We start from the raw sequence: 25,863 nt of genomic DNA, 5'->3' as shown, positions 1-25,863 counted from the left end.
CACCCTTCACAGCCCGGCAACACAGCAGGCCTTCGTGTCTTATGCTCTTCTAGACCATGTAACGTCTAGGACCTTGACCAAGTAGCCAGCTCTGCTTCTATCTGTGGAAAAGAAAGGTAAAGACGTGACATTTCAAGGTCCTCATTTATTCTTTGTGTTCTTAACCCAGTAACTTAGAGGAACACATCTGTTTTCATTAATACTTGGGCTCACAAATAAAATGGTGCCAATATGTAAAAGGTAGGTAGCGTTAGGGAATCGCTCTTGTTTTGGAATTGGCTGTATGTCAGTCGAGCTGGGTGGATTTGTCCGTTCAGCAGGGTTGGAGAAGAATAAGGCATAGAGGAGTGATTTTTGGACTTAGCTGTTTTCTCCAAGTTCTCTGAAGCCTGGTGACTTCTACATCTGTGGAACTTGATCTGTTTTTACCAAAGGTTACAATCTCCAAAGGGAAAGAAAGTCAGGGAGTCCTAATCCTTGGAGGCCCCTTAAGGGTAGTTACTCCCCCGGTAGAAAGCAGCTGCACTGAAAGGACACTTTCTCATAGCCTAGGCTCTTGGGACAGATCTTAAGCATGCAAATTACATTTAACTTTGTTCTCAGTTGACCTGCATAATTAGGTGCTTATTCCTGAAGGAGAGCTTGCCCTAAAAATTTTAAGGGAAACTCTTCCATGTATATGAAACTGTAAACCAAAGTTGAAGCTTTTTAACCACTACGTGTTATGGAAATGACTGAGGGTGAAGCAGGGATTTACTGTTAGTAGAAAGAGCTCATTACCTGTGTGTTCTGTATGTGCATAACTACACGTGTGGCGTGAACAAGCAGTTGTTGAGATGTGTGGCTGCACTTCTTTTCCAAGATGGGGAACGAGTAGCTGTTTGAGAGTAGGGAACTCATCCAAAGGCCTTCTCTTGCCTCGTTTTGTTTCTTCCTCTAGTAGCATTGCACCCGAAAGTGAAGTTTGTTTCCCGATGCTAACACTGGCTGACAGATAGCACTGAAGTGGTGTGTGTGTGTGTGGGGGGGTCTCATTAGGTGTCTTGGTGCTTTCTTCAGAACTTTCTCAGACTGGCAGATCTGAGCATTGGGTCACCGTCACCTGGAGAAGGTTTCAGAACACAGATTGCTGGGTCCCTCCTGTAGGTTCAGGAGATCTGTGTAGATTTACATCACAGCCGAGTTCCCAGGTGATGCTGAAGCTGCCACTCGGGGAACTCTGAAAACAGCTGCTTTTACTAGTCTAAACCGACCACAGATGGTTTCCCTGATGCAGGAGATTTCATTAACTAAGGCACTTCTTAGGTCCCGGTGCTTACAGTGCCCTTACCTATCTGCAAGATCACCTTTCTTTAAACGGTGCTGGGAATTGAACTTGGGTCTTCACATATGCTAGGCAAACACTCTGCCACTGACTTATTTATTTATATTCCTAACACCCACCCCCCATAGCATTCTCCTCAAATTTTGTGCCTTTGTAGATTTCAAAGGCACGAATTTCTTTTTTCTATTTCCTGAAATCTCACAAATTTCAAATTTCTCTTTTACAACAAAGTAACTTATATTCGCCTGATTCAGTTGTCCTCTCTGACACTCACTGCGTCAGTGTGCTAACCTAGCCCTTGTCCTGGAAGCTTCGAGTCTCCCTACAATCTCATCTAGGCCTAGAGTGTTCTCAGCCTCTGAGACCTCCTGCTGAATAAGCTCACCCTTCCTAGTTCTTTCTGATCTGGTCAGCTCAGCTGCTCTGGCTCAAACTCCTCTCCAGGATGACTGAGTTCAGTGTGGCTTCTCTCTTGGCTTCTCTTGAATTGCTCTGCTGGGCCTCAAATCTGTCAAGCTGTTCTGATCTTCTAGCTCCCCATTCTCTAACTTGTTCTCTGTACAACTGCCCCAGGAGAACTGCCTCCTCTTCTCGTCTCTGTGCTGCTGCTCCCTTTCCTCTCTCTCCTCCTGAGAGTTGGGCATATCTTACTCTGTCAAGTATTTCTCTGGTTTGTCACTTTATCACATGGCTGCTTCCTTCTACCAACTCCCTTTACCTTCATCGTTTGGGTTAAAGCTGTATATAGTAAGGGCATGTCTGTATTCCAGCCAGGGGGATTAAATGATGTGTGTGCTAAGGGATAAGCCACACCACAACTAGAAACAGGGTTTTTTGGTAAATAACCATCTCTGGGGTTCACAGCGTAATCAAATACCCTGCTGCAAAAGGTTAATGTGGTTTCTTTTATTTGACAAAAGATTTATTTAAAAATTGGGTTGCGGGCTGGAGAGATGGCTCAGCGGTTAAGAGCACCAACTGCTCTTCCTGAGATCCTGAGTTCAATTCCCAGCAACCACATGGTGGCTCACAGCCTTCTGTAATGGGATCCAGTGCCCTCTTCTGGTGTGTCTGAAGACAACAACAGTGTACTCATAAACAAAATAAATAAATCTTTAAAAAAAACAAACTGGATTGCATCTCCTAGACCTAAATAGTTGTATCGAAACGGAATCTGCTCTGCACTTTACATGTACCAAGGTGACGCCCTCCTCTACTTCTCCTCTTCCCGCCTTATACTTCATTTTCCCCGTCTAAGTTCACGCTTAAACATTTCTCTGTGCTGTATTACTGGTTTTCTCTGTCTACAGTTTGCAAAAGGAATGGGAAATAGACACAGTAAAGGGAAAAGGCATTGCAGGATTGAGGGTGTTTTTATCCAGTGGTAGGTTTTGTTTATTTTGAAATAGCTTGGGCTTGCTTGGTGCTCACGATCCTGGTGCCTCGGCCTCTGCAGAGGTGAGACTATAGCTGTGCACCACGGCACTCAGCACTGTTCAATGTCTGTCCACAGTTCTGTGGACAGATTACATCAAACCAGGACCCTGTTCCAACGTGTAGTTGATGTCATGTCATTTTAGCAGGGTCCCGGTAGGTAACTTCTCTCTTTCTTGTCCAGGGGCTCTGTTTGTCCTTCTGCCATTCCAGTCTGACAACTTTATATGACCTTTAGTGGCTAGTTCCTGTCCTTAGTTACCGTACAGTTTTGAAAGAGGCTCCTGGTGTACAGATTACCCACAGTATAAGAGCCGTTTGTGGATCTGGATCCTTCTCACATTTTCTGTGCAATAGTGCACGATCTGGTGTGCGCTGGGCCCTACTGTGTGCTATCGTTGCACACATCTGGAAAGTTTTTTCCTTGGTGGCAAATTTTCAGATCTTTTTGAAGAGTAAACGAGCATGCTTCATGAAGCCCACTCCTTTGATGCACTTGTGATACTCTGTGATAGAGTATTCCTGGGTCACTGTCACACTGGGGACAGGCAGACACTTTTCCTTATGGTAGTAACTCTTCCAGGCCCAACTTGGAAATGAAGAATGTAAAAGTTTGTGGAAAAGGGAAGGCCGGAGCTGGAGACGTGGCTCAGCGGTTAAGAGCACTAACTGCTCTTCCAGAGGTCCTGAGTTCAAATCCCAGCAACCACATGGTGGCTCACAACCATCTGTAATGAGATCTGATTAGACAGCTACAGTGTACTTCTATATAATAAATAAACAAATCTTTAAAAAAAAAAAAAAGGAAGGCCATCAAGCTACCTTTATGTGTCACACATACATTTAATACTGAGTACTTCAGACCATTATCGGTGTCCTTTGTGAATGACCGTGAGGCCTGCCCATTACTAATTGCTCAGTACTCCTAATCCCCAAATTCTTTGGTATTTTGCTACTAATTTCTCTTTCTGTTTTTGAGACAGGATCTTGTGTAGCCTAGGCAGTCCTCCCTCACTTGAGTTTGGCATATAGCCAAGGATGGCTTTGAACTCCTGATTATCTTGGTCCTACTTCTGGAACTGCAAACAGACATGGGCAATCGTGCCTGTCCTGGCATTTTGCTTTCTTTTTCTTGTTTTTTTCGGAGCTGGGGACCGAACCCAGGGCCTTGCGCTTGCTAGGCAAGTGCTCTACCGCTGAGCTAAATCCCCAACCCCGGCATTTTGCTTTCAAGTGCCAATCTCTTTCTTATTACTGTAGTATTACAAGGTTAGGTTTGTCCAGCTGTCTCTTTTCATTGATACTTGAGTAAGGCATAGGCATCCTAGTAAAGCGGTCTAAAATACATAGCAATATTTTCCTCTTAAAGTTGATCTACAACATGTGGTTTTAGTTGGAGAGAAGAGAAACTCTAGAATTTTCAGTAAGTCTTAAAAGTTTGTCAGTTACTGCACTAATAAAAATAGATTTCCTTGAGGAATGGATAGCTTTTTAGTAAAAAAAAATAAAAAAATAAAAAAAAGAATTCCTTAGTCAGAATTGCCTTATTTCACAGTAGCTCAGAGCTGGTTGTCGTAGCTCTTTAAGGATAGAAACTAATCACAGCTCTTTAATGTTTCTGTGATATAGGAATAATATGAAGGGCCTGGGTTGGGATGGGGTGCTGGCTTTAGACTCCGGATTAAGGTAGCAAGCAAGCCTGGACCTGAAATTGAACTTGCGGTTGAATAAAGCCAGTTCTTTTAGCTTTCTTGGTTCGTGCTTTCTCTTCTTGCTAATGAGAAGGTAAAAGGAAGCGTTGATATACACAAAAAGTGTGCATGCATAGCGTGTGTGAAACTGTTCACCGTGAATTAGGTACATTGGTAACAGTACTTGGTGTTTAGTGGGTCTGCTGTATGTAAAACACTAAAGCAAGCCTATCCATCACCATTCTGCCATTTCACTTCATTAGAGGGCGCATGCATAAATGGTGAGCTGATGGCGCATTCTCACCAGCAGGTGACACTGTATGAAGGGAAGAGGGGAAGAAAAGAGATTTAAGATCCGATACGCAGAACACAAAATGAGTTGAGGCAGAAATCAGAGGGGAAGAACCAAACGATGTGGACTTTAGTTCTTTCTTAGCAGGAAGCTATTTTACCACAGTTTTCTACATTCTATCTCTTTCTCTTTGAAACAGATGCTCCGCTCCTGTTTTTCGTGTACAGACTGAATCCTGATCATATCTCTACGACAGTAGATACCATTGAAGAATGGTAAGTATTTCAAGTAATGACTTTGCTATTGTGACTTACAGTTCTGTGATTTAAAAAAAAAAAACAAAAAAACAAAAAAAAAACCTTTTAGGTGATTCATTCTGATTTAGCAAGAATTTTTTAATGGTTGATGTTGGTTGTAGGTGTCACAGTAGAGAGAAGCTCACTAAAATTAAGCCTTCATTTTCCGAAGGAGCAGAGGGATTCAGCCTTCTTTCTTGGAAAAAAGACTGACCCCGACTGGCTGACTCCAGTTACTTTTTTTCATTCATTATACAAAAACTAATTGGGGCTGGGAAAAGTTCCAACCTCCAGAGTTATCTTGCCCTTGCTGTCTGTGAGAATATCAGTCCCTTTGACCAAGGCTAGCCATAATCAAGGTTTGTATAGCTGCAAGTTCTCACATAGACCTGAGTTTAGACTGTCCAGGGAGATAGCATTTCTTCAAGGTTCAAATAGTCTCAAACCAATTCCCAGCCTCTGGTGATTACAGCAAACAGCAGAATCTTTGCTGAAACATTTCCCTCGAAGCCAGACACAAAGGCTTCACTTTACATATTACTACAGTTTTTCAGTAGAGGAAGACACATGTGGAATGTATGTTACCATCTATAGACTACTTTCAGAGTGTGAAATACTTGTCCTGATGGTAAATCTTTATCGAGTACTACCTAAATTAATTTAAGCTGCTGTAATATCCCATAAACTATGTAACTCATAACCAACAGAAATATACTTCTTAGCCTTTCGTGATGGTTTGTATTTGAAACAGGAGGTCTTGAGTTCAAGGCCAGTCTTAGTTACATAAGTAACAGGTCAGATAGCTGGAAAACCCAAAGTTAAGGCAACAACTGATTCCTTTTCCCATCAGCCTTTGCTTTTCATAGACAGCATTTCACTGTGTCCTCACATAGGGAGTAGACTTCCCTAGCTCCCTTAGATGTCTTTTATTTATTTATTTTTTCTTTTTCTTTTTTTCGGAGCTGAGGACTGAACCCCAGGGCCTTGCGCTTGCTAGGCAAGCGCTCTACCACTGAGCTAAATCCCCAACCCCAGATGTCTTTTAAAATAACATTAGTCTGGGGCTCTTCCAGAGAGAGAGGACATGAGTTTGACATCAGGCAGCTCACAACTGTGAAACTCCAGTTCCAGGGGGTGTGATAGCAGCAGGCACCCACACCACTGTATACACGTAAGTAAAGTCTTTTGAAAAGGGAAACAGATCTCATAGAAACCACCTCGTTAACAGCAGTTAATAGCAGTGCTTAGGCTTCAACATACAGATTTGACCACAGGACATACTTAATTTCACAAGGGGGACTGTATTTTGTATGGAAGATAGAAAAATAACAATTGTTGTTTGGGGGTTGGTTAGTTGGTTGGTTTTTTTGTTTTTGTGGGTTTGGTTTGATTTGGTTGAGACCTGTTGAGTGTAACCATACGATAATTATCTGTGTGACTTCGTGTTTGAAACTATCCGTTGGGGTCTTCAGTGGGTACACAACTAAGGACAGCGACTGCCCCTCCCCCAGCTCATAGTACACTTGGCCCCTCCCTGACCCCTGATTACTAACAAAGCAGCATTCTCTCAGGAGTTACGCTTACTCATCTTCTAATTTTATGTGTTATTGTGGTTTGGGTGCACATAGTGTGGGTCTTTGGGCATGCGTGCCACAGCACATGTGTGGAGATGAGAGGACAACTTTGTGGAGTCCGTACTCTCCTTTTCTGTGGGTTCTAGGCAGAGAACTCGCATCACTAGGCTCGCACAGCAGGCCCCTTGTTCAGTGAGCCTGCTCTCCAGCCTCCTGTTGGCTTTTCTTTTTTTTTTTTTTTTTTTTTTTTTTCTTTTCTTTTCTTTTTTTCGGAGCTGGGGACCGAACCCAGGGCCTTGCGCTTGCTAGGCAAGCGCTCTACCACTGAGCTAAATCCCCAACCTGGCTTTTCTTTTTATCCTTTGTTTTTAGAACTTCGAGTCAGCTACTGGAACTATTGTGCTCTTCCTGTAAGCCTTTGCCTCTGGGCGACAGTAAAGCCCTCCCAGAGAAGTAGAATTTAACAGGTGTATTTCTCCAAGGACATGATAGTCACCTGATACTTTTTCTAAAAGATCCTGATATCTGGCAAAGTAAACAAGACAGTGGAGAAATGGAAACTAGTCCGATAGATTCTGAGGGCTGTTTCAGTAAAAACTGCAAGCATAGTAAGTCAAGCTTTAGGTCATTGTTGTTCTAATTGTAGACATTGACAATATGATCGGATCTCATAAGATTTGGAAGAGGATGAAGGACAGACTAGTTGCTGCAAAATGATTGAACTTGATTTAAATGTGCATACAAGGGTCGACACGTAACTTTCACGTTTACAGTAACACTTACATTGTAAGATGGCCTGTAATCCTGGCTGTGTGCACGTTGAATCTGATGCTCAACCAGGTACTTCTGCTTCAATTGGCCAAATAAGCTCAGAGTTCACTAAGGATATCATTAATGGATGGCTCTTGCTGAGAGCCCTGCAGGGCTATCCTCTGGACCCTGTAGAGCAGCTTGGTGTCCGGCTTCCGTCACTGAAGCATTGTGTTACTTCCCTCCTTGACCCCACCACTCCCACTGGTGGAACAAACATTTGGTAGCCAATAATCAATCAGTTACCTGTTGGCCTGGAGCACTGTTTTAGACTAGTATTTTGGAATGAGCCGTTTTGTAATCCCTTTGATTGTGGACTTGCTGAATAAGGGTCAGTGTCACCTGTCCACAGGACTAATTTTTAAAAGCCCCTGCCTCTGCTTGAGAATGTCCTTGGGTGCTTTAGTGAAATACCACAAATGGGGCAACTCTAAAAGAACTTGTGACATTAGAGAAATCCGCCCAAGCTGCTGATAGAACCGGTGTGTGATGAGGGACACTTCCTCATTGACATTGTGTCCTTGGGGGGAGAAGTGTAGAGGGGGTCTATGGGATCGTTTTTTTCCAGGGACACTAATCCCATCAGGAAGATACACCTGTCAAGACCTAATTCCTGCTGAAAGGTCCCATCCTTGCTCTCATAATTGGTCCTGTTTAGATCTTGATCCCATTTGGGATTAGTCCATCTTTGTTCTTCCACATGTAGATAGCTGGTTTTCCTGGTAAATTGCAAAGACTGCCCTTGGAAATGGGATTGGCATCTGTATAGAGCATCGGTTTATTTCATATGCAATGAAGATTGATTTTGGACCTCTATATTGTAGCTCAGTGGTCTAGATGTCTGGTAGACTCCAAAGACTATGAACTTAAGTAAATTAATAAATAATATATGGGTGGATGGAGGGATATTTGCACGCATATATAATGTAGGAAACAAAGTGTTATAAACACAGTGCAGAAAAAAAGAACAGGTTCATGTTTACTAGAATGAAGATGGGAGAATTGCCAGTTGGTGGTGGCACAAACTTTTTTAATCTTGGGAGGCAGAGTGGATCACTGTGAATTTGAGGCCACCCTGGTCTACAGAGCAGGTTCCAGGACAGCCAGAACTACACAGGGAAACCACGTCTTGAATAACAGAAAGCAAACAAACAGAAAGATGGTGGAATCATCAAATAAAAATATGTTTAGGGCCAGTAAGATGGTTTAGCCTTTCTTTACAGAAAAAAAAAATGTTTTTTTCTGAAGCCTAATGACCTTAGTTTGAGTCCCTGGAACTCAGTGTGGAAGAAGAAAGCCAACACCAGAAAGTTGTCTTCTGACCCACTGTGGTACAGATGCGCGCACATACACACACACACACACACACACACACACACACACACACACACAAAATGGGGGCGCAAAAAATACTGTAATGTAAATTTTTCTAACATTTATTTTTACCTTGTTATGAAGGTAAGGCTGAGTAAGGTTTGCTCCACACATGCGTGTACCACCCCCCAGACCAGACAGACCCTGGGATTGGGAGTGACAGGCAGTTTTGAGCTGCTTGGTACAGGCACCAGGAGCCAAAGCCCCCTGTAGTTCAAGCATGTACTTTTAACTACTTGACCATTTCTCCAGTCCCTGTAACTTAAAATTTTTAAAAGCTTAGTAGTCTGAAGAACCAGTGAACTAGATTTTAGATATAAACAAGGAGCTTGTTTTAGATATAAACAAGAAACACGGAGAGTAAAGGTAGATATTTGAGTATAAGTACTTAAAAAGGTTTATTAAGGAAATATAAAATATCACAACAGTCAAGATAAGCATTGCTGAGAGTGTCATGTAACATTTTTACTCTAATCACATTTGTTTATTTATGCATGCACATGTCTGTGTGCAGCTGTACATAACCACGGTGCACATATAACTCTAGAGTATAATGGATGTGGGGATTGCAGAGTACCCTGTGAAGGAGGCAGCGCTCTCCACCCACCATGTGGGCCTGGGGATGGAATTCAGGTTGTGTCAGGTTCCGGAGCACATGTCCACCTGCTGAGCCACCTCTCCAGCCTGCCAGAAGTCTTGAAAGACCCTAAGACGTTCAGGAAGCCCCACCCCATCAAATAGCTTGCCTAGATTGTGATTAATATGTGAGAAATTCCAGAAAACTAATTTCAGAGACGTAATTAAAAATATCTTTTTTAATTATGGGAGAAAAATATCCACAAATTAGTACAACTATATTGAGAATGATCAGACTGATTGAAACAAGGTCTTCTAGGCAGTATTGAAATTCACATCATCCTGTGCACGCACATACACACACACTCACGCGCGCGTGCTCGCGCACAGAGACAGACAGACAGACAGACACCATCTTTCCCCACTTTTGGATTTTCCAATTTGGTGCAATACATATTTCTTTTTTCTTTTTCTTTTTTTTCGGAGCTGGGGACCGAACCCAGGGCCTTGCGGTTGCTAGGCAAGCGCTCTACCACTGAGCTAAATCCCCAACCCCTGCAATACATATTTCTAAAGTATGTCCTTAGGGTTCTCAGGATTTTCTCAGTGTCTGTTATGTACACCCTTTCATTCCAATTATGTTGGTTTGGATATTCTTTTCCTGTGTCTTTTAATTTGGATAAGGGTTTGTCAATCTTACTGATTTTTTTTTTTTCTCAAAGAACATAGTTTCATTGCTTCTTGTATTGATTGCTTTTGCTTCTGTTTATTTGTTTTAGCCCTCTAATTCCTGTGGTGGTGATTTCTCTTCCTTATAGAGCTTTTAGGTGTGCCGTTGAGTTACTAGTATGAGACCTCTCCACTTTTTTATGTAGACACTTAGTACTATGAACTTGCTTCTCAGAACCTCCTGCATTATGTCCCATAAGTTTGAGTATGTTACATATTCATTTACATTCAATCCTAGGAAGTCTTTAATTTCTTTATCTCTGTAGACCTATTTTTCATTCAGTAGTGAGTTCAGTTTCCATGAGTTTGTAAGCTTTCTAATTGTTGATATCCAGCTTTAATGGTGTCTGATAGGGTACAGGGAGTTAATTCAGTTTTCTTGTATCTGTTGAGACTTGCATTGTGTCTGAGTATGTGGACCGTCAGTTTTGGAGAAAGTTCTGTATGTGCTGAGAAGTAGACATATTCTTCTGTGTTTGAGTGAAATATGGAAAAATCTGCTAGGTCTGTTTAGTATATAGTGCCACTTAGCACTAGCATTTCTCTGTAAATACAGGTGCCCATATGTTTGTTGTATAGATGTCAAGAGTTGGAATGTCCTCTTAGTGGGTTTTTCTTTGAATATGTAGTATTCTTCCCTAACTCTTCTGATTAGTTTTGGTTTTAAGTCTATTTTGTCAGATATTAATAGTGGATACACCAGCTTGCTTCTTATATCCATTTGCTTGGAGTATCTTTTTCAGCCCTTTTACCCTGAAAAGATCGCTGTCTTTGATGTTAAGCTGTGCTTCTTGGATGCAGCCAAAAAATGGATCCTGTTTTCACATCCATTCTGTTAGCCTCTGTCTTTTTATTGGGGAATTGAGACCATTAATATAGAGAGACACCAGTGAGTTTGTTGATCCTGTTACTTTGGGGTGGTGTATATGTGTCTGTGTAGAAGTCAAGAGGACAAGTTTCAGGCATTGGTTCTCTTCTTCCTTATGTAGATCCACCATCTTGGTGATATTTTACCTGCTGAGTCATCTTGACATCTCCAAGATGTAGCTTTTAACTGGCCGGAAAGCTAGTTATCTAACAGGAAGCATTCTGCAGATACATAATTGCTAGAAAGTGGTTTAAAAACTTAAGTGAGCTTTTTCAGATGCACAACTACAAGTCACCTGGAAGTCTACCCAGATGATCAGTGTCCTGAAGCGTGGGTTAAATGTTTCCATTGCTGTGTTCAACACCATGACCAAAGCCAACTTGTGGAGGAATCGGTGTATTTCACCTTACAGTTTTTAGTTTATCATTGAAGGAAGCCAAGGCAAGCACTCAGAATAGGAACCTGGAGGTGGGGACTGAAGCAGAGGCTGTGGAGGAGCACTGTTAACTGTCCTGCTCTCATGGCTTTCTCAGTCTCCTTTCTGATGAGCCCCATGACCACCCGCCCAGGCATGGCACTGCCCATAGTGAGGTAGACTCTTCCACACCAATCAAAGAAATGCTCATAGACTTGCTCAACACCAGTATGGTGGAGGCCACTCCCCAGCTGGGGTGCCGCCTTTCAGCTTGTGCAAGTTGACAATAAAACAAAACCAAAACGCCATCATGAGCAATAACAAGAAATGTGGACAGAAAAATAAAAGTTTACTACTACCATCATTGGTATGTGTATTGAGAGCAACTTGGACTAGCTGAGCGCATTGCGGTGGTGGTGGTGGTGGTGGTGGTGGTGGTGGTGGTGGTGGTGGTGGTGGTGGTGGTGGTGGTGGTGGTGGTGGTGGTGATTGGTGGGACAAAATGTGTGGGAGAAGCAGCTGACGAGAATAAGAGTCTCCTTCCGCTCACAATTCGAAGAGAGCTATGATCCATACTGGTGGGGAAGTGGCAGGAGGACAATGCAGATGTCCATACTGCATCCCATTCAGGAAGCAGAGAAGGATGCTACTTACTTCCCAGCAGACTTCCACTATCATCATCATCACTGCCATCATTAATTTAGCCTGAGACTCCAGATCATGGGATGGTGCCACCCATATTCAGGATGAGTTTTACTTCCTCAGTTTAAACCAGTTTGGAAACACCTTCACGGACACCCAGAAGTCTGCCTTTTAGGTGACTCCAAACCCAGTCACATTGACAATGAAGATTAAGTGTCACCCTTTGACGAGAGTGTAATTAAAGTTTGAGAATGAGAACACACAAGATGTTTTCTGAGAGGAAGATGCCATGTGTAAAAACAAAAGGCATGGGGTTGGGGATTTAGCTCAGTGGTAGAGTGCTTGCCTAGGAAGCGCAAGGCCCTGGGTTCGGTCCCCAGCTCCGAAAAAAAAAAGAACCAAAAAAAAAATAAAATAAAATAAAAGGCATTATTGTTATACATGTTATAAAGTTTTCTACAGGAAGAAGCTATCATTAAGCAAAAGATAAATATCATGACAATTTCTGTATAGAAGCTTTACAGATCATTAAAAGACTCATTTCTGTGTTTTAAAACCTAGAAGTGGAAGAACAGTAGGCTGGTTCACAGAAGGATGAGTGTGAACGCGTCTCACAGATAACGAAAGCCAAATTAAACCACAAGGTTTATGTGTGTGCTATGACTTGTATGCCAGGGCCGAGCCGGGCGTTATATATACACATTTGGCTGTTTCTTTACCATGAGCTTCATCCCTCATCCTCAAGATGGTTTGGGGAGGTTTTTTTCTAATCACGTTTTCAGAGGTTACACTTTGAACTATAATTAAAAAGCATCTCCTGATTTCTTTTCGGTATACATTAAAGAAATTGTGAAGACCAATTCGAGAAAGATGAGTTACTACGAAGCTAAAAATGAATGTCTAAAGAGTATATAAAGCTATAAAATCAGAATTAGCAAATCATATAACTCTGTGGATGACTATATTATTTCAAAAACATATTGGTCAGGTTATCAAATATAGGAAGCCAGATAATGTTATGAGTCAGAAGTTGCTTATGAGTGTGAGAGACCGATGTGGAAGTCATTGAGGTTCTTTCAAGAGTAACAGAAGTGTAAAATCAAAGTAGCCTGAGGGGAGAGAGAAGCAAGCTAGGCTGAGGCAAACAGGTCCTGGGTCAACTTTGTACACCATCAAGTTGCAGCACACATAGATGCTGTTGATAGGAATATGGAGAATCAAAATGAGCAGAAAAGTCTGGAAAGATTGAGACAGTGGGGCAGAGGAAATATATTCCATTTGCATAATGGGAATCAGGAAATGAAGTTTTGATTTAATTTAGCCCTTTGGGATGAGCTGCTCTGTGATTGCCAGGGACTGAGTCTTTTGCAACAGCAATAAGCGCTCTCGACCACAGCGCCATCGTTCCAGCTCCAACTTTGTTCTTGTTCAGATAGCTGGCAAGTCTTACCGAAGGAGATCAGGACTCTCAGAGGTGTTCAATTGAAACTGCTGTCCCAGGAATACTCACTCGTGATCAGCTGAAATATCTTGTGGGAATCGATTGGGCGTGGTGTTTCGTGTTTGTTTTGAGCGATTTCTCAACTATAATTAATAGTCTTTAGAACTCATGTCCCTGATAGTCTTATAAAAAATAAAAATACAATTAAACTGTGAGGGAGCCCAGCAGTGGCTTAGCACTAGTTCCCCCCAAGTTGTCCTCTGGCCTCTACATTATGAAACATACAACCCCACCACACATGAGTATGCACACACGCACACACAAAATCATAAGTAAATAAGTATGAAAAATAGACCTTGAGGTGTTTAAACCTGTAGACCAACTATTCAAGAGTTTATCTCTTTTGCCATCAACTTGTCTATGAAAATATGTAAAGATTCATTATACATATAAGATAATGTGCTTTAAAGGAAAGATAATGACTTGCCCAAGGTCCTGCTCACTGGCTAATAGAAAAACTCGAGGTAGACCTATAATTGACTTCTATTTGTCCTTTCAATATTGTACTTCTCAGTAGACTTGAGGTGGTCCATATAAAGGACTCAGATCTACAATGACAGTTCTCTGTAACATAGATACTGTTACAGAGAGAAGTCCGGCACGTTGCCAAGTGTAATGTTCTTTGTGCAGTAGAAGTAGAATTCTGATCCATTATTACATCTTCCTTTCCGACTAACATTCTATACAACTTGCTTGGCATTTGAGTCTGAGCTTTCCCTCAGGAACTGAGTCAGTCTCTGTCGGTCCCTGAAGTTCCCAAGCCCAGGCACCTAGCATCACTTTTTCCCAATTACTTTTTAAAAGTTCTTCTTACATTTTCTTTCTTCTGCTCTATGAGCAGCTCCAGTACACTGTTAAGAAGTGGTAAAAGCAGGTATCCTTATCTGTTCTTGATGTTAAGAAGAAAGCTCTTTACATTTCCAACTAACATAGTTTTTAGTAGAATATATATATTTTATATATTTATATATTCTATTTATATATAGAGTCAGACTGTGGGGGTTTCTAGTCCTGTCTCTTAAGCTTTATAAAATATAAATTAATTTTAAGTTTCACTTGTTCTTTCTGTGTCTGTTGAAATCACCACTCTCTATAATAAAAAGTGGATATTTTTCCTATTGTTAAATGTCCCTTGCTTTTTTAGAGATAAATTAATATTGTGATTTATTAATAATATCTTTCAAAATCCATTTTTACTTAGTTTTTAAATGGAGGATTGCCAATTTTTTTCCTAAATCCAATTTTAATAAGATATTTTCTCAAGAATTTTTATCTAATTCTTAAGTATATTGGCTCAAACTTGTTAATTATGTATCTTTAAAGCCTATAGGAATAGACATTTTAATTGTGAGCAACTTAGTTTTTGGTTCATATGTTCTTTAGTTGTTTTATATCCATTGTTCGTTTCTCATTACTGAATTTATTCCTTTTCCTACTCTATTCTACACCTAGGACGGTCCTAGTACTCCAGAGGACACATCACCACAAACCCTTGAGACTCAACTTTTTATTTTAAGTATATAAAAGTAAACTTTTTTTTTTTACTTTTGGTTCATCATTTTGATTTTACTTTAAGCATAGAAAAGTAAACAATCTGTATAAATTTATAAAAGTCATAGGAATACTGTATCTATTCCGTAATATATGTTATGTATTTTATACATGAGTACAAAAATTAACAGTACAAATGTAATGGTTCTGAGCCTGCGATAGATACATGAGTATAAAAGACTTTTATGAGTGTGACTGGTCTGTTTGGACTGGTTTAAAAGAAAAAACCTATAATGTAGCCAGGGGAGGCTATTGAATGAACCCTATATTGTTTTTCAAATAACATCTTTAAGAAACATTTTTTATTAGTAAATTCTACTAGAGAAACGTTTGTGCGAAAACATACAGCTGAAGCCGTTCGGTTTCTCTGAGTGCAAAATTTAACCAGAAGGGCAGCACTGACCACCACCTAGCTCTTCCTCTTCAGGTACAATAGCTGCTCCATGATGACAAGCCATGACTAGCGGAGAGGTTTTATAGGTTTCTCTAAATTATTTTCCTTCTCATTGCTAAGCTAACAAGTGGACATAGCTTTCACTACTGGACATTGTAAAGATGCTACCCTTTTGTACGAGACAGAGTCTCACTAACTATGTAGTCTTGACTGTTCAGGAATTCACTGTGAAGAGGTGAAGAGGAGGCTGGCCTTGAACTCACAGAGATCTGCTTGCCTCTAAGGGAACCTTGCTGGAAGAAGCTCACTAGTGTTTGCCACCGTGAACAAATGAAGGACTCACTGTCTTGCTCAGTCCTACTCTTACCTGCGGTTGGAGCATCACAAGGTCTCCTACAGAGGCCACGGAAAGGATAGAGACTGAGAAGGGGTCCTCTGTAAACCCTTGTGTACTCTTAGCCTTTGTGACTCTCTGCAGAATTTTATCAACTCGTAATTGGTGTTACAATTTAGTGTTTGAGCTTAGTAGTTGGCCTTAAGCAGCTTACTGACCATAGGAAATGCTGTTTTACAGAAATTTCTCTGTATGGAAGCTCCATCACTTCCTCTAATAACTAAGTACTTTGAGAGGTAAAGAATCAGTGTGTGAGTGGCTGGAGAGAGGGAGGGCTCAGCGGTTAAGAGCGCTTGCTGCTCTTCCAGAGGACCCAAGTTTCAGGCCATTCAATGCCGCCTTCTGACCTCTGGGGCCCTGCATACATGTAATGCATGCATACATACATACATATATACATACATACATACATACATATGCACATAAAATAAATGTTTTAAAAAGAAAGCTTAAAGGAAACAATCTGAGGAGGGAGTCTGTCTGGAGGAGGAGGACAGATGGAAGGCAGAGTGTCTTCATTGTTCCTAACCTGAGTTAAGTGTTGCCATTTTGTCCTGTGGAGCAACAAGCAATTGGACAATGACTTGTTTGCTATCACCCAAGAGTAGGGATGGTCATCAGTGAGCAATGTGTGACTCTCCTAAGTGTCTCCTAAAGCCAGGAATAGAAGTGTGGTAAGATGGTGTATAGAAACATGAACTTTTACAGAATAGAATAGTTAGCAAGAGTTTTGGTGTGTTTATAAAAATTACTGTGGAAATTTTTAAGTTTTTCAGGAATAGAGACGCTTTAGTTGCTCTTTGTAATCCAGTAAATTACAGGAGCATAGTCTGTCCTAAACTTTTTTGTTTTAAAGATTTATTTATTTACTATGTAAGTACACTGTAGCTGTCTTCAGACACACCAGAAGAGGGCATCATTACACATGGTTGTGAGCCACCATGTGGTTGCTGGGATTTGAACTCAGGATCTCTGGAAGAACAGTCAGTGTTCTTAACCAGTGAGCCATCTCTCCAGCCCTGTCATAAACTTTTAAAGGTTATAATGTATACAGAAGATATTTTGAATTTATTCAATTTTCTATTTGGGGTAAGGTAGCAAATTGCAGTTGAAACCTGTTGACAGTGTGACTCAGATTGTATTGTTACTCTGTTTTCTTCGAGGAATTCAGGTACATTGGTAAGAAGCGCACTTAATGATCATAACTTAATAATTTGGGTTGATTTTAGACCTCTATCAAAATGGAAATGAACGAGAATGATAAGTACAGGAGCCCAGATGGTGAATCTTTGTGGACTACGGACACAGACGCCAGTTCTGGGAAGAAATTCACCATCCCAAAGATCAGAAGGACGACAGAGAAAGGTGACATTTCTATAGAATTTTTATATAAAAATTCTGGTTCTCTGGTTCGCTTATGTTTATTTTGACCCAGCATTAAACTAGGTTAAGTTAAATCTTTGGCTCTCCCAATACACATGTGCCTCAAAAAAATGAAGTAGACAATTTCTAGTCTTCCCAGTAATTACACCGAAACCCCTGGATTTTACATGTAAAACAGATGTACAAGTTCCAAACGTAGGAAGAAAGAAGGTCTACTGAGGACCATGAGGCTAGAGAATAGTTGACAGTATATCTTCTGGACCCTATGTTTGCCCCAACTAGACTGGGGCCCACCACCCAGAAATACCAATTGGCACAGGCTTTTTCTGCCAAAAATAAAATAAAAATTTTATTTTCTTTGTCATGAGACTAAAAGTAGTGCAGCTTAAGAGATGGGACCTACTGGGTATTAGATGGAACTTCGGGAATTTGGGTGAGGTGTGACCATTACACCTTTATCAGTAGAGAAGGGAGGTGTGCTTGCCACCAAATGTGGTGTCCGAAGAAACCAAGTAGGAAGCCTAGATTACAACTAGGTGACCATTTTCTTGTACCAGTAGTAACCAAGAATGGAGCCTCGACTGTTCATCTCTGCCATCCTTTGCCCTCCGGCATCAGTAGATTCCATACCCCCGACCATTGCTCTGTGACAAGGACTTGCCCCTTCCTCCTAGGGTAGCAGTGCTGAAAGCCAAGTCCAGAGCTTAGCCTTCTCCCACGTCCAGGCGTTCGAGCCTGCACAAAGCAGTGGAGGCTGAGTGGGTGTGTTGTATGTGCTTTTCCTGCTTGCAGTAACAACGAGACACCCCCCAGAGTACTAGTGTAAGCCCTAAAGAGAACAAGGTCTTCAGGTCTGCCTTTTGGGGCTAACTGTTCACTTTGATTACTGGCAGTTTCCCCAAGCGGCATGGCTTTGGTAGACATGATAAAACCGAGGCTGGATGTCTCATAAAGCCCAAGACATAATAACAATCTTTTTACTTTATCGCCATTCAGGAAAACCTCAACATAATTAGTAAAACTGCTCTGTAAAAATACTGCGGTGCCGTACTGACATGCATCCTGGGATTATTCTAAAACATTTCGATTATTTCTATTTTTTCTCACATAATATTATTTTGAGCATAGTCTTCCCTTCCCCAAGTCCTCTCAGATCCCCTTCACCTCCATGTTCACCAAACTTCATGTTATTTTCCTCTGTCAAAAGAAAAGAGAAGATAGACCAAAGAAACTGAGGAGACGAAGCACTAAACTTTAACAAAAAAGCTCACAAAAACCTGGAGTCCATTTTGTGTTGGGCCGTTGCTTCTGAGCATGAGGACTGCCTATGTACGTGGAGAGAAAGCCAGGTTCACTCTGTTGAAGAAAAGTTATTTCCTCTCTCCTAACTCTGTTAAAGAAGCCGTCATAAATGTGTTTCAGCAAGCAATTATAATCTTGAAACAAACTAAAAATTAGAAAATTACTTCAAAGAAATGAGGGTAGGTAATGAAGAGCCAACTGGGAGGCAGACAAGGCAGGTTGATCCTCTTGGGATCCTAATAGCCACGAAGTTCTCCACAAGTTCAAAGTCTTCCTCTGTGCTTAGTAATTGGAAAAAGAAAAAAAAATACTCAAGCAAAATCTCATAAAACTTCAAGGAGATATGGATAAATCCACTATTATATTTCAAAATTCAACACTCCTTCATCAGAACCGGACACATTTGGTAGATGGGAAGTCACTAATCGTGTAATAGAAGTCAATACCACCATCAATCACCGGTATTTAATACTTAGCTACACGCTATTCCAACTATAGTATCGTACACATTCTGTTTACGTTCACACATCTCTGCCCTAAAACATACCTCATACAAAGCCTGCTCTTAGATCAGAATGAAATTTAAAAGTTGAAATAGCAAAAAGCTGCCTGGAAAAGCCCCAAAATATTTGAAGATTAAACAAACACTCCTTAAGCAGCGCAGTTCAAAGACAAGGGGATCTTTAAGGCACCTTGAACAAAGTGAAAATGAAAACACAAGATTTGGTGGGACACAAAAGCAGCGCTTAGGAAAATGCCCAGCGTTGGGTGCGTCTATTAGAAGAGAAGCGTGCAGGGCCAACTGCCTAGGCTGTGCCTTGGGAACCAGAGGATGGGCGCAGATCAGCCAGGAGTTAACCTGAGAAGGAGAATTGTTGGGTGTTTAAAATCAAAACAAAATCAGGTTCTTTGAAAAGGTAATGCTAACAAGCATCTAGCCAGGGTAACTCAGATGGGCAAATGGGAGGAAAGAATGCGGATTGTCAATACTAAAGATTGGAAGAAGCGTCGCTGTAGATCTAGTGGACATTATCATCATTTAATATACTAGTAACTCTACCCACGGGTCTGTACCCTAGATGGAATGTACAGTTTCTTACATATGCAGTAAGCAAGGCTCACACAGAGAAATGGGCAAGGCTAGTGCCCTGGCCTTTTACCCACTGGGTAAAAGTGGGTGAGCTTGACAAAGCTGCGTAACTTGACAACTTTAACTTGGTCCTCAGACTCCATAGTGGGTGGGTGGGTGTGTGTGTGTGTGTGTGTGTGTGTGTGTGTGTGTGTGAGAGAGAGAGAGAGAGAGGGGGGGGGGGGGGCAGGTGCATAGTTGTCTCCTGACCTCCATGCACAGTCGGATAGCAACATCATACACACAACAGCCAGAGGAGAAAACAGGCCGCCCGAACACATCTCCACTAAGGAATCAGATTAGCAGTTATTCGTCCGCACTGACAGCACACGGCCTAAAATAGGCTCACTGCTGAATGTTCACATACTATTAGGCATTAAATTATAAGTAATCTCTTATTAGAAGATGGAATCAAGCCAGGTGCATACCCAATTATTAGCCATGTTAAAGTGGAAAGAGGAAAACTTTTGAGGGGTCCCACTCTTAGACACAGAACTATAAGCAACTAATGACAGCCGGAGAAGGAGAACTAGAGATGGAAGAACCTCCTTCCTGCTCATCAGCTGAAGCCAGAAACCATGTACACAAAGCAAAAATGGACTCAGCAGGTGGGGTGTGTGTGTGTGTGTGTACGTGTGTACACTATATAAAAATAATGAAAAGGTGCTATCATCGAGAGCACAGGGCATGGGAGGGACTAGAAAAAGGATTGGGAAGGGGGAAAGTGATGTAATTCTGCTTCAGTTAAGAACAGTAAAAAAGGAGATGGAATTAAGGGGCATACATCCTGAGTCTGTGAGTCTGTCATCGCCCTAACACCAAAACAGCAAAACCGTCACCTGGGCCTTGTTGCCCTGTAAGCCGCCATTCAGATACAGGTAGAACCCGCAGGGAGTGTGGGAAAGTTAATACAGCAGTGTGTGTGCCACATTTTAAGGCAAGTGAGGGCACTGTGGAGAAAAGCACTTGCCACCATGCCTGGTGACTTGAGTTCAGTGCCAGAGCCCACATGGGAGAGAGACCAGACACATGCAATCATCCTTTGACCTCCTACAGATGAACAAACGTCATTTTAAAAGTTCACTGACTTTTGCTTTACTGTCAGTTGGAATGTATCCCCCAGAGACGTAGGGCTAGTTCAACATTAGAAAATGGTTCATGCTCTCAGTATATAAAAGAAAAACATGATTGATTATAGCAATAGGTACACACTAGCATTCGTAAAACTGGTCTGGCACTCGAGTATGCCCAGTTCTGTGATATAGGTTTAGTATTTCTCACCCGAGGTTCTGAGATCTAGGGTGGCTTGAGATCCAACCAGACTTTACGTTGTCATCCCGATGCTGTAACGGTTGAGGAAAAAGTCAGACATGAAATAACCTGTTGTCAACCACTTGGATGTCAACATGTGTGAAAAGCATGCAGCTACTGACTTAAACAGTAAAAAACTGGGGCTGGAGCGGTTAAGAGCACTGACTGCTCTTTCAGAGGTCCTGAGTTCAAATCCCAGCAACCACATGGTGGCTCACAACCATCTGTAATGAGATCCGATGACCTCTCTTCTGGTGTGTCTGAAGACAGCTACAGGGTACTCACATAAATAAAATAAATAAATCTTTTAAAAAAAAAAAAAGACAGTAAAAAATTTGAAACAGTTTTAAGCCCTACGATCAAGTCACAAATGTGTGTTTTAGCGTTCTTCATCTTAATACAGAAAGTCAAAGGGTTGGACGGAAAGAAAGAAAAGGGTCCTTGTTCATCCATGACGTGGTTCTTGACGTAGAACATCCAAGAGAATCAGCACTTGACGCACACAAGCAGTCTTCGTGACAACTAAACATGACAGCAAAGCGTGCGCCCGCTGGTCGCCTCAATCCCAGCCGGCAGGAGACAGCCAGGTGGATCTCTGAATGTGAGGCCAACCTGGTTTACATAGTTTCAGGACAACCAGGCTGACGTGTGACCCTGTGTCACAGCAAAAGCAACCTCAGATAGCTAACGTAAGAGGAAGCCTAGATGGCCTTAGATTGAACATAACTCAGTAGCAATGCCAAAGGCAGGATCTTAAGTCTTGCCTTAGCTGGACTTAGATGGAAATGTGCGCTCTGAAATCCATTGCCAGTGGAACAAAGCTTGGCTCTACAGGCAGTCCTGTGCTGGCCTCGTGACACCGTGGACGTGACAATCATGGATGCGGTTCTGAAATGGGAAGCTGCCTGACTAGTTAGTGCCACATTGCTAATAGACGTGGAACTGGGAAATTTTGAGGGGCTTTTGCGTGATGAACATCTGTCAGCGTGTGGAGCAGATTAGAGCGATGGAATCCGTTGACGAGCACGACAGCGTTTGCTGTTTTTGAAGTCAGTGGGGTGGCACAAGCTTTGGAATACATTCAGAAGCCCCTGAGGAGCTCCTAACGGAACCAGAAGAACACTCATTAAAAGCCCTGTTACAGCCCATAGCATTTGGTTGTGGATAATTGCTTTTCTAGCACCATTCTTAGAGAGGTTTTTGTTCTTTTCTTTTTGTACAAAGTTGATGTGAAAGGAGCAATCTGCTGTATTGCCCCTGTGTGATTCACAATCACTTGCAGTTGCCACCAGATACTGCCAAGGACTCTAATCAACTCATCAAACAACCGATGGGCACATACAGTTGTCCGCCGCCGCCGAGTCCCTTAGGGTTACAGAACCACCACTCCTGATAGTAAAACCTTACAAAGCTCAGGGAGTTTTCTGGAGTAGAGGTTTTTTGAAAAAAGAAAATATTGTTATCTGAATAATAATGACCTTTTAGATAACGCTTCAGATGTGGTACTGCAGAATCTGCTGTTGGTTTCAGGGTTTGGAAGTCAGACCCTTGCTTGCAGTCTGTAGAAACTTAAGTACTTCAGCTCATTTCTGTTGTGTACCGTGATAGTGATTCAGAAATTGGGTGAGGAGGGTGCATGTGAACAAGTCCATCCAAGTAAGGACGAATCTAGCAGTGGTTGCAAAGTTCAAAGTTTATACAGACAAGAAATACAAGCAAAGCTGCAGACTTTGAGAGCCTATTTGTGAAAAAGGGCTGTCCGCTCAAGTGTGCAAAGACCCCCTGAAGGGAACCGTGAGAAAAATGGCCTAAAATCTGCATCAGGCACCTTAAGAGAAACTTCATCAAAGATGTTAGATAGAAAACAGTGTATAAATATGTGACTTATGTCTTGTGTCGTTAGGGATATGAAAGTTAAAAGCACTTAGATTCTAGTACACACCTATTAGAGTAGCCAGTTTAGACTTCTGAGCACATAGGACAAATGCCAGGGAGGGCGCTGAGCAGTAAACCACGTTCACTGCTCACGGGGACACAGTGCTATTGCCAGTTTGAAACAGTTTAGCGGTCGGACCGTATTCTCAACATAACACTCTATGTTTACATGGGAAATACCAAGAAGGGTCAACAGAAGCTACCAGGTTTGTGTAATCACCCATTAGTCACACTGTGGAGTCACTGATGTAAGTTTACGTAATGACCCATGTTGTAGGGCTGTCTTATGCCTGTACGTGTTAACCGTCAATCACTAACAGGTACGTGGAGAGAGGCCAGGATTCTGTTTTCCCTTGCATCCAGTGTGGGAGTCCACGTTACTGCGATACAACCATAGCTGCTGATTGTGGCCTTGGTTTGTTAGTGAGATCTCCAAGCTGTCACCGTACAGCTGTGCGTGCTGTTTCAAACACAAACAACTGTCCCGTCTTCTTTGCCTTCAGTTTACTTGTCGTCTTGCTACACCAATACTAGAGAGTATGGTGTCATACACGGCACTCTGAGGCAGTGCAGACTCGATGTAAGCTGTGACCCGCAGCTCACATGCCAGTTTGGAGACACAAGACTGGTTCGCAATGAATATCTGGAAAAACAGTTTGCTGCTAAGAGGTAAGTTGCTGTGGCAGAAGCATGTTTCGGTTGTTTTTTAATCGTGGAGTCATGCTAATTAACTTATTTCTGTCACTTAAAATTGCCAAGAAAGTAAGTATAGATTATTTAAGAATTACTGAGGAAGGCCTCGGGAGGCAGGTAAAGTACCTTCAGTGCAAGCATGCAGATCTGAACACGATTTTGGGCACCCCATTCCCAGTAAGATTCAGGCACAGCAGAGGAGAGCATGTTTCTAAGACCCACTCGGGGTAGTGGTAGATCCCTGGGGCACATTGACAACCAGCCTAGCCAAATGGAGGAACTCTAGGTTTGTTGATTGGAATGACTTCTAAAACAGTTATTTCTCAGCCTGTGGGTCACAATCCCTTTAGGGTCATGATCCTTTCACTGGGGGTCACCTAAGACCATTGAAAAATACAGGTAATATTCCTAACAGTAGCAAAATTATAGCAATGAAGTAACTCAAAAGCATTTTAATGATTGGGTCACCACAGCATGAGCAGCTGTATTAAGGGGTCGAGGCATTAGGAAGGTTGAGAACCACTGCTTGAAAAGTAAGGTGGAGCGCAATCAAGAATGCTGTATGATGTCAACATCAGACATCTACAGCTGTGCATACGAATATATGTTTATTGCACACACAAAGAGAAATGTAGATTTACTTCCCTCCCATAGTCACTCATAAAACTTTGAAGTGATGTTTGTTTTATGCACTGAGATGCTCAGTTGGACTGGTGGTCAGATGGTCAAGTGATTCATCACGCACCCCGGTCCCAATCCTCTCCCTGTCCCCTTGTAGCAACCCTCCACCCTTGCTACCTCCCCACAAAAGGAAATAAACACCCAAAACTATGTACATAGAGAAAACGTTTTGTTTTGGAAGCTGTGGTGTCATGGTGTGTCCCACAATAAACCGCCCATCCACAAATCTTCATTGCAATAAGTCATGGTTCATGGTCTGTGGCGTATGTGACACCATCAATATTGGCTATTTACCGAGACTAGTTTCTTGGTTTTCATGTTGTTACCCTGTGTCATGGATGTCCTGCAGCTTCAGGTCAGTAAGACCGGCCCTTTCAGGCACCCCAAATGCTCACAAATTATGTAGATTTAGGGGCGGGCCTACCTACTCAATGCCCTGGATCTGGGCTTGGTTGGTAGCCAGCTGGTTGGCCTTCTGGCTCTCCTGGATCCTTACCTCTAGGGTGTGCACTGCTCCAGGTAGGTCACCCAATGGTGTCCGGAGGGTCAGCTCTCCAGCTATGAGCTCGTTTACTAAGCATCGGTTTTTGTGGTTTCTTATGCTCACGGAAGTGAAGTCACAGAGGAATTATAAAGCAGCATTTTTGTCTTGACCCAACCCTTGGTGCTCAGGGCAGGATTTCACAAGCTTGGCCTGGCCTCCAACTTGCTGTGAATAGGAGGGTGACCTTGAACTCCTGCCTCTGTCTCCCAAGAGTTTTTTGAAGCTCGTGGACCACTGCATTAGCCAGAGAATAACAGCAGTGAAGGCAAGCTATAAACCACAGCCATTGCTATGAGGGAGGAGAGAGAAAAACATCCCATTTGAGTTAGGAGTCTAAGAAAGTAGGCGGCAGCAGCCACAAGTCAGGAAGCCGCTGCCGGGTGGAGCTAGGTGCTCTAAAGGGGAAAAGTAAGGCCTTCAGAAGGTCCAACCTTGGCCAGTTTGCCCAGAATAGATGTGCAGAAAAGGCAAGGCTAAGCTGTGAGTGCACTCAGGAAAGTGGCAAACCTAGCAGGAAGGTCTGACGCTCCTTGAAGAGCAGTTTGAGCAAAGATTAACTCTACTACTCTCCTTTCATATGGAGTTTTGAGAAATTTTTTTTCTTTTCTTTTTTTTTTTTTTAAAGATTTATTTATTTATTATATATAAGTACACTGTAGCTGTCTTCAGATACACCAGAAGAGGGCATCAGATCTCTTTACAGATGGTTGTGAGCCACCATGTGGTTGCTGGGAATTGAACTCATGACCTCTGGAAGAGCAGTCTGGTGCTCTTAACCGCTGAGCCATCTCTCCAGCCCGAGAAATTTTTTTTCTTACAACCAGTTACTTTATTTAGTGTCACACACACCCTTCCAATTTTTTTTTTTTTTTTTTTGAGCAGCTACTTAGTGGTGCGAAGCACTTCTAATGGCAGACAGTTGTGGGATTTATTTATACTTGCCCAATTAAACGAAAACTTGTTTCCTGTAGAACTTCACAGAATGTAGCACTGTGTGTGTGTGTGTGTGTGTGTGTGTGT

At 42.1% G+C, this 25,863-nt stretch overlaps 1 protein-coding gene across 5 annotated transcripts in view; it reads left to right on the top strand.

Annotated features, from left to right (window-relative positions):
- Window positions 1-25,863, top strand: part of Tex15 (testis expressed 15, meiosis and synapsis associated) — a 60,017-nt gene that overhangs the window by 5,557 nt on the left and 28,597 nt on the right. For 2 of the 5 annotated variants that reach the window (XM_008771296.3, NM_001106087.2), the window contains exons 2-4: window positions 4,941-5,016; window positions 17,095-17,230; window positions 23,429-23,594. In XM_008771296.3, the coding sequence (XP_008769518.1) occupies window positions 5,014-5,016; window positions 17,095-17,230; window positions 23,429-23,594 (305 nt within the window). In that variant the 5' untranslated portion in view covers window positions 4,941-5,013. Of the gene's footprint in view, window positions 1-4,940; window positions 5,017-14,128; window positions 14,401-17,094; window positions 17,231-23,428; window positions 23,595-25,863 lie in introns of those variants that run through there. The other 3 variants (XM_008771298.4, XM_039094393.1, XM_063275238.1) reach the window with 3 other exon arrangements.

The sequence above is a fragment of the Rattus norvegicus genome, chromosome 16 (assembly GCF_036323735.1).
Source record: "Rattus norvegicus strain BN/NHsdMcwi chromosome 16, GRCr8, whole genome shotgun sequence".
In the NCBI taxonomy this organism is placed as follows: domain Eukaryota; kingdom Metazoa; phylum Chordata; class Mammalia; order Rodentia; family Muridae; genus Rattus; species Rattus norvegicus.
The sequence above is the reverse complement of the archived record's forward strand: the minus strand, read 5'-3'. Positions and strand labels throughout refer to the sequence as shown.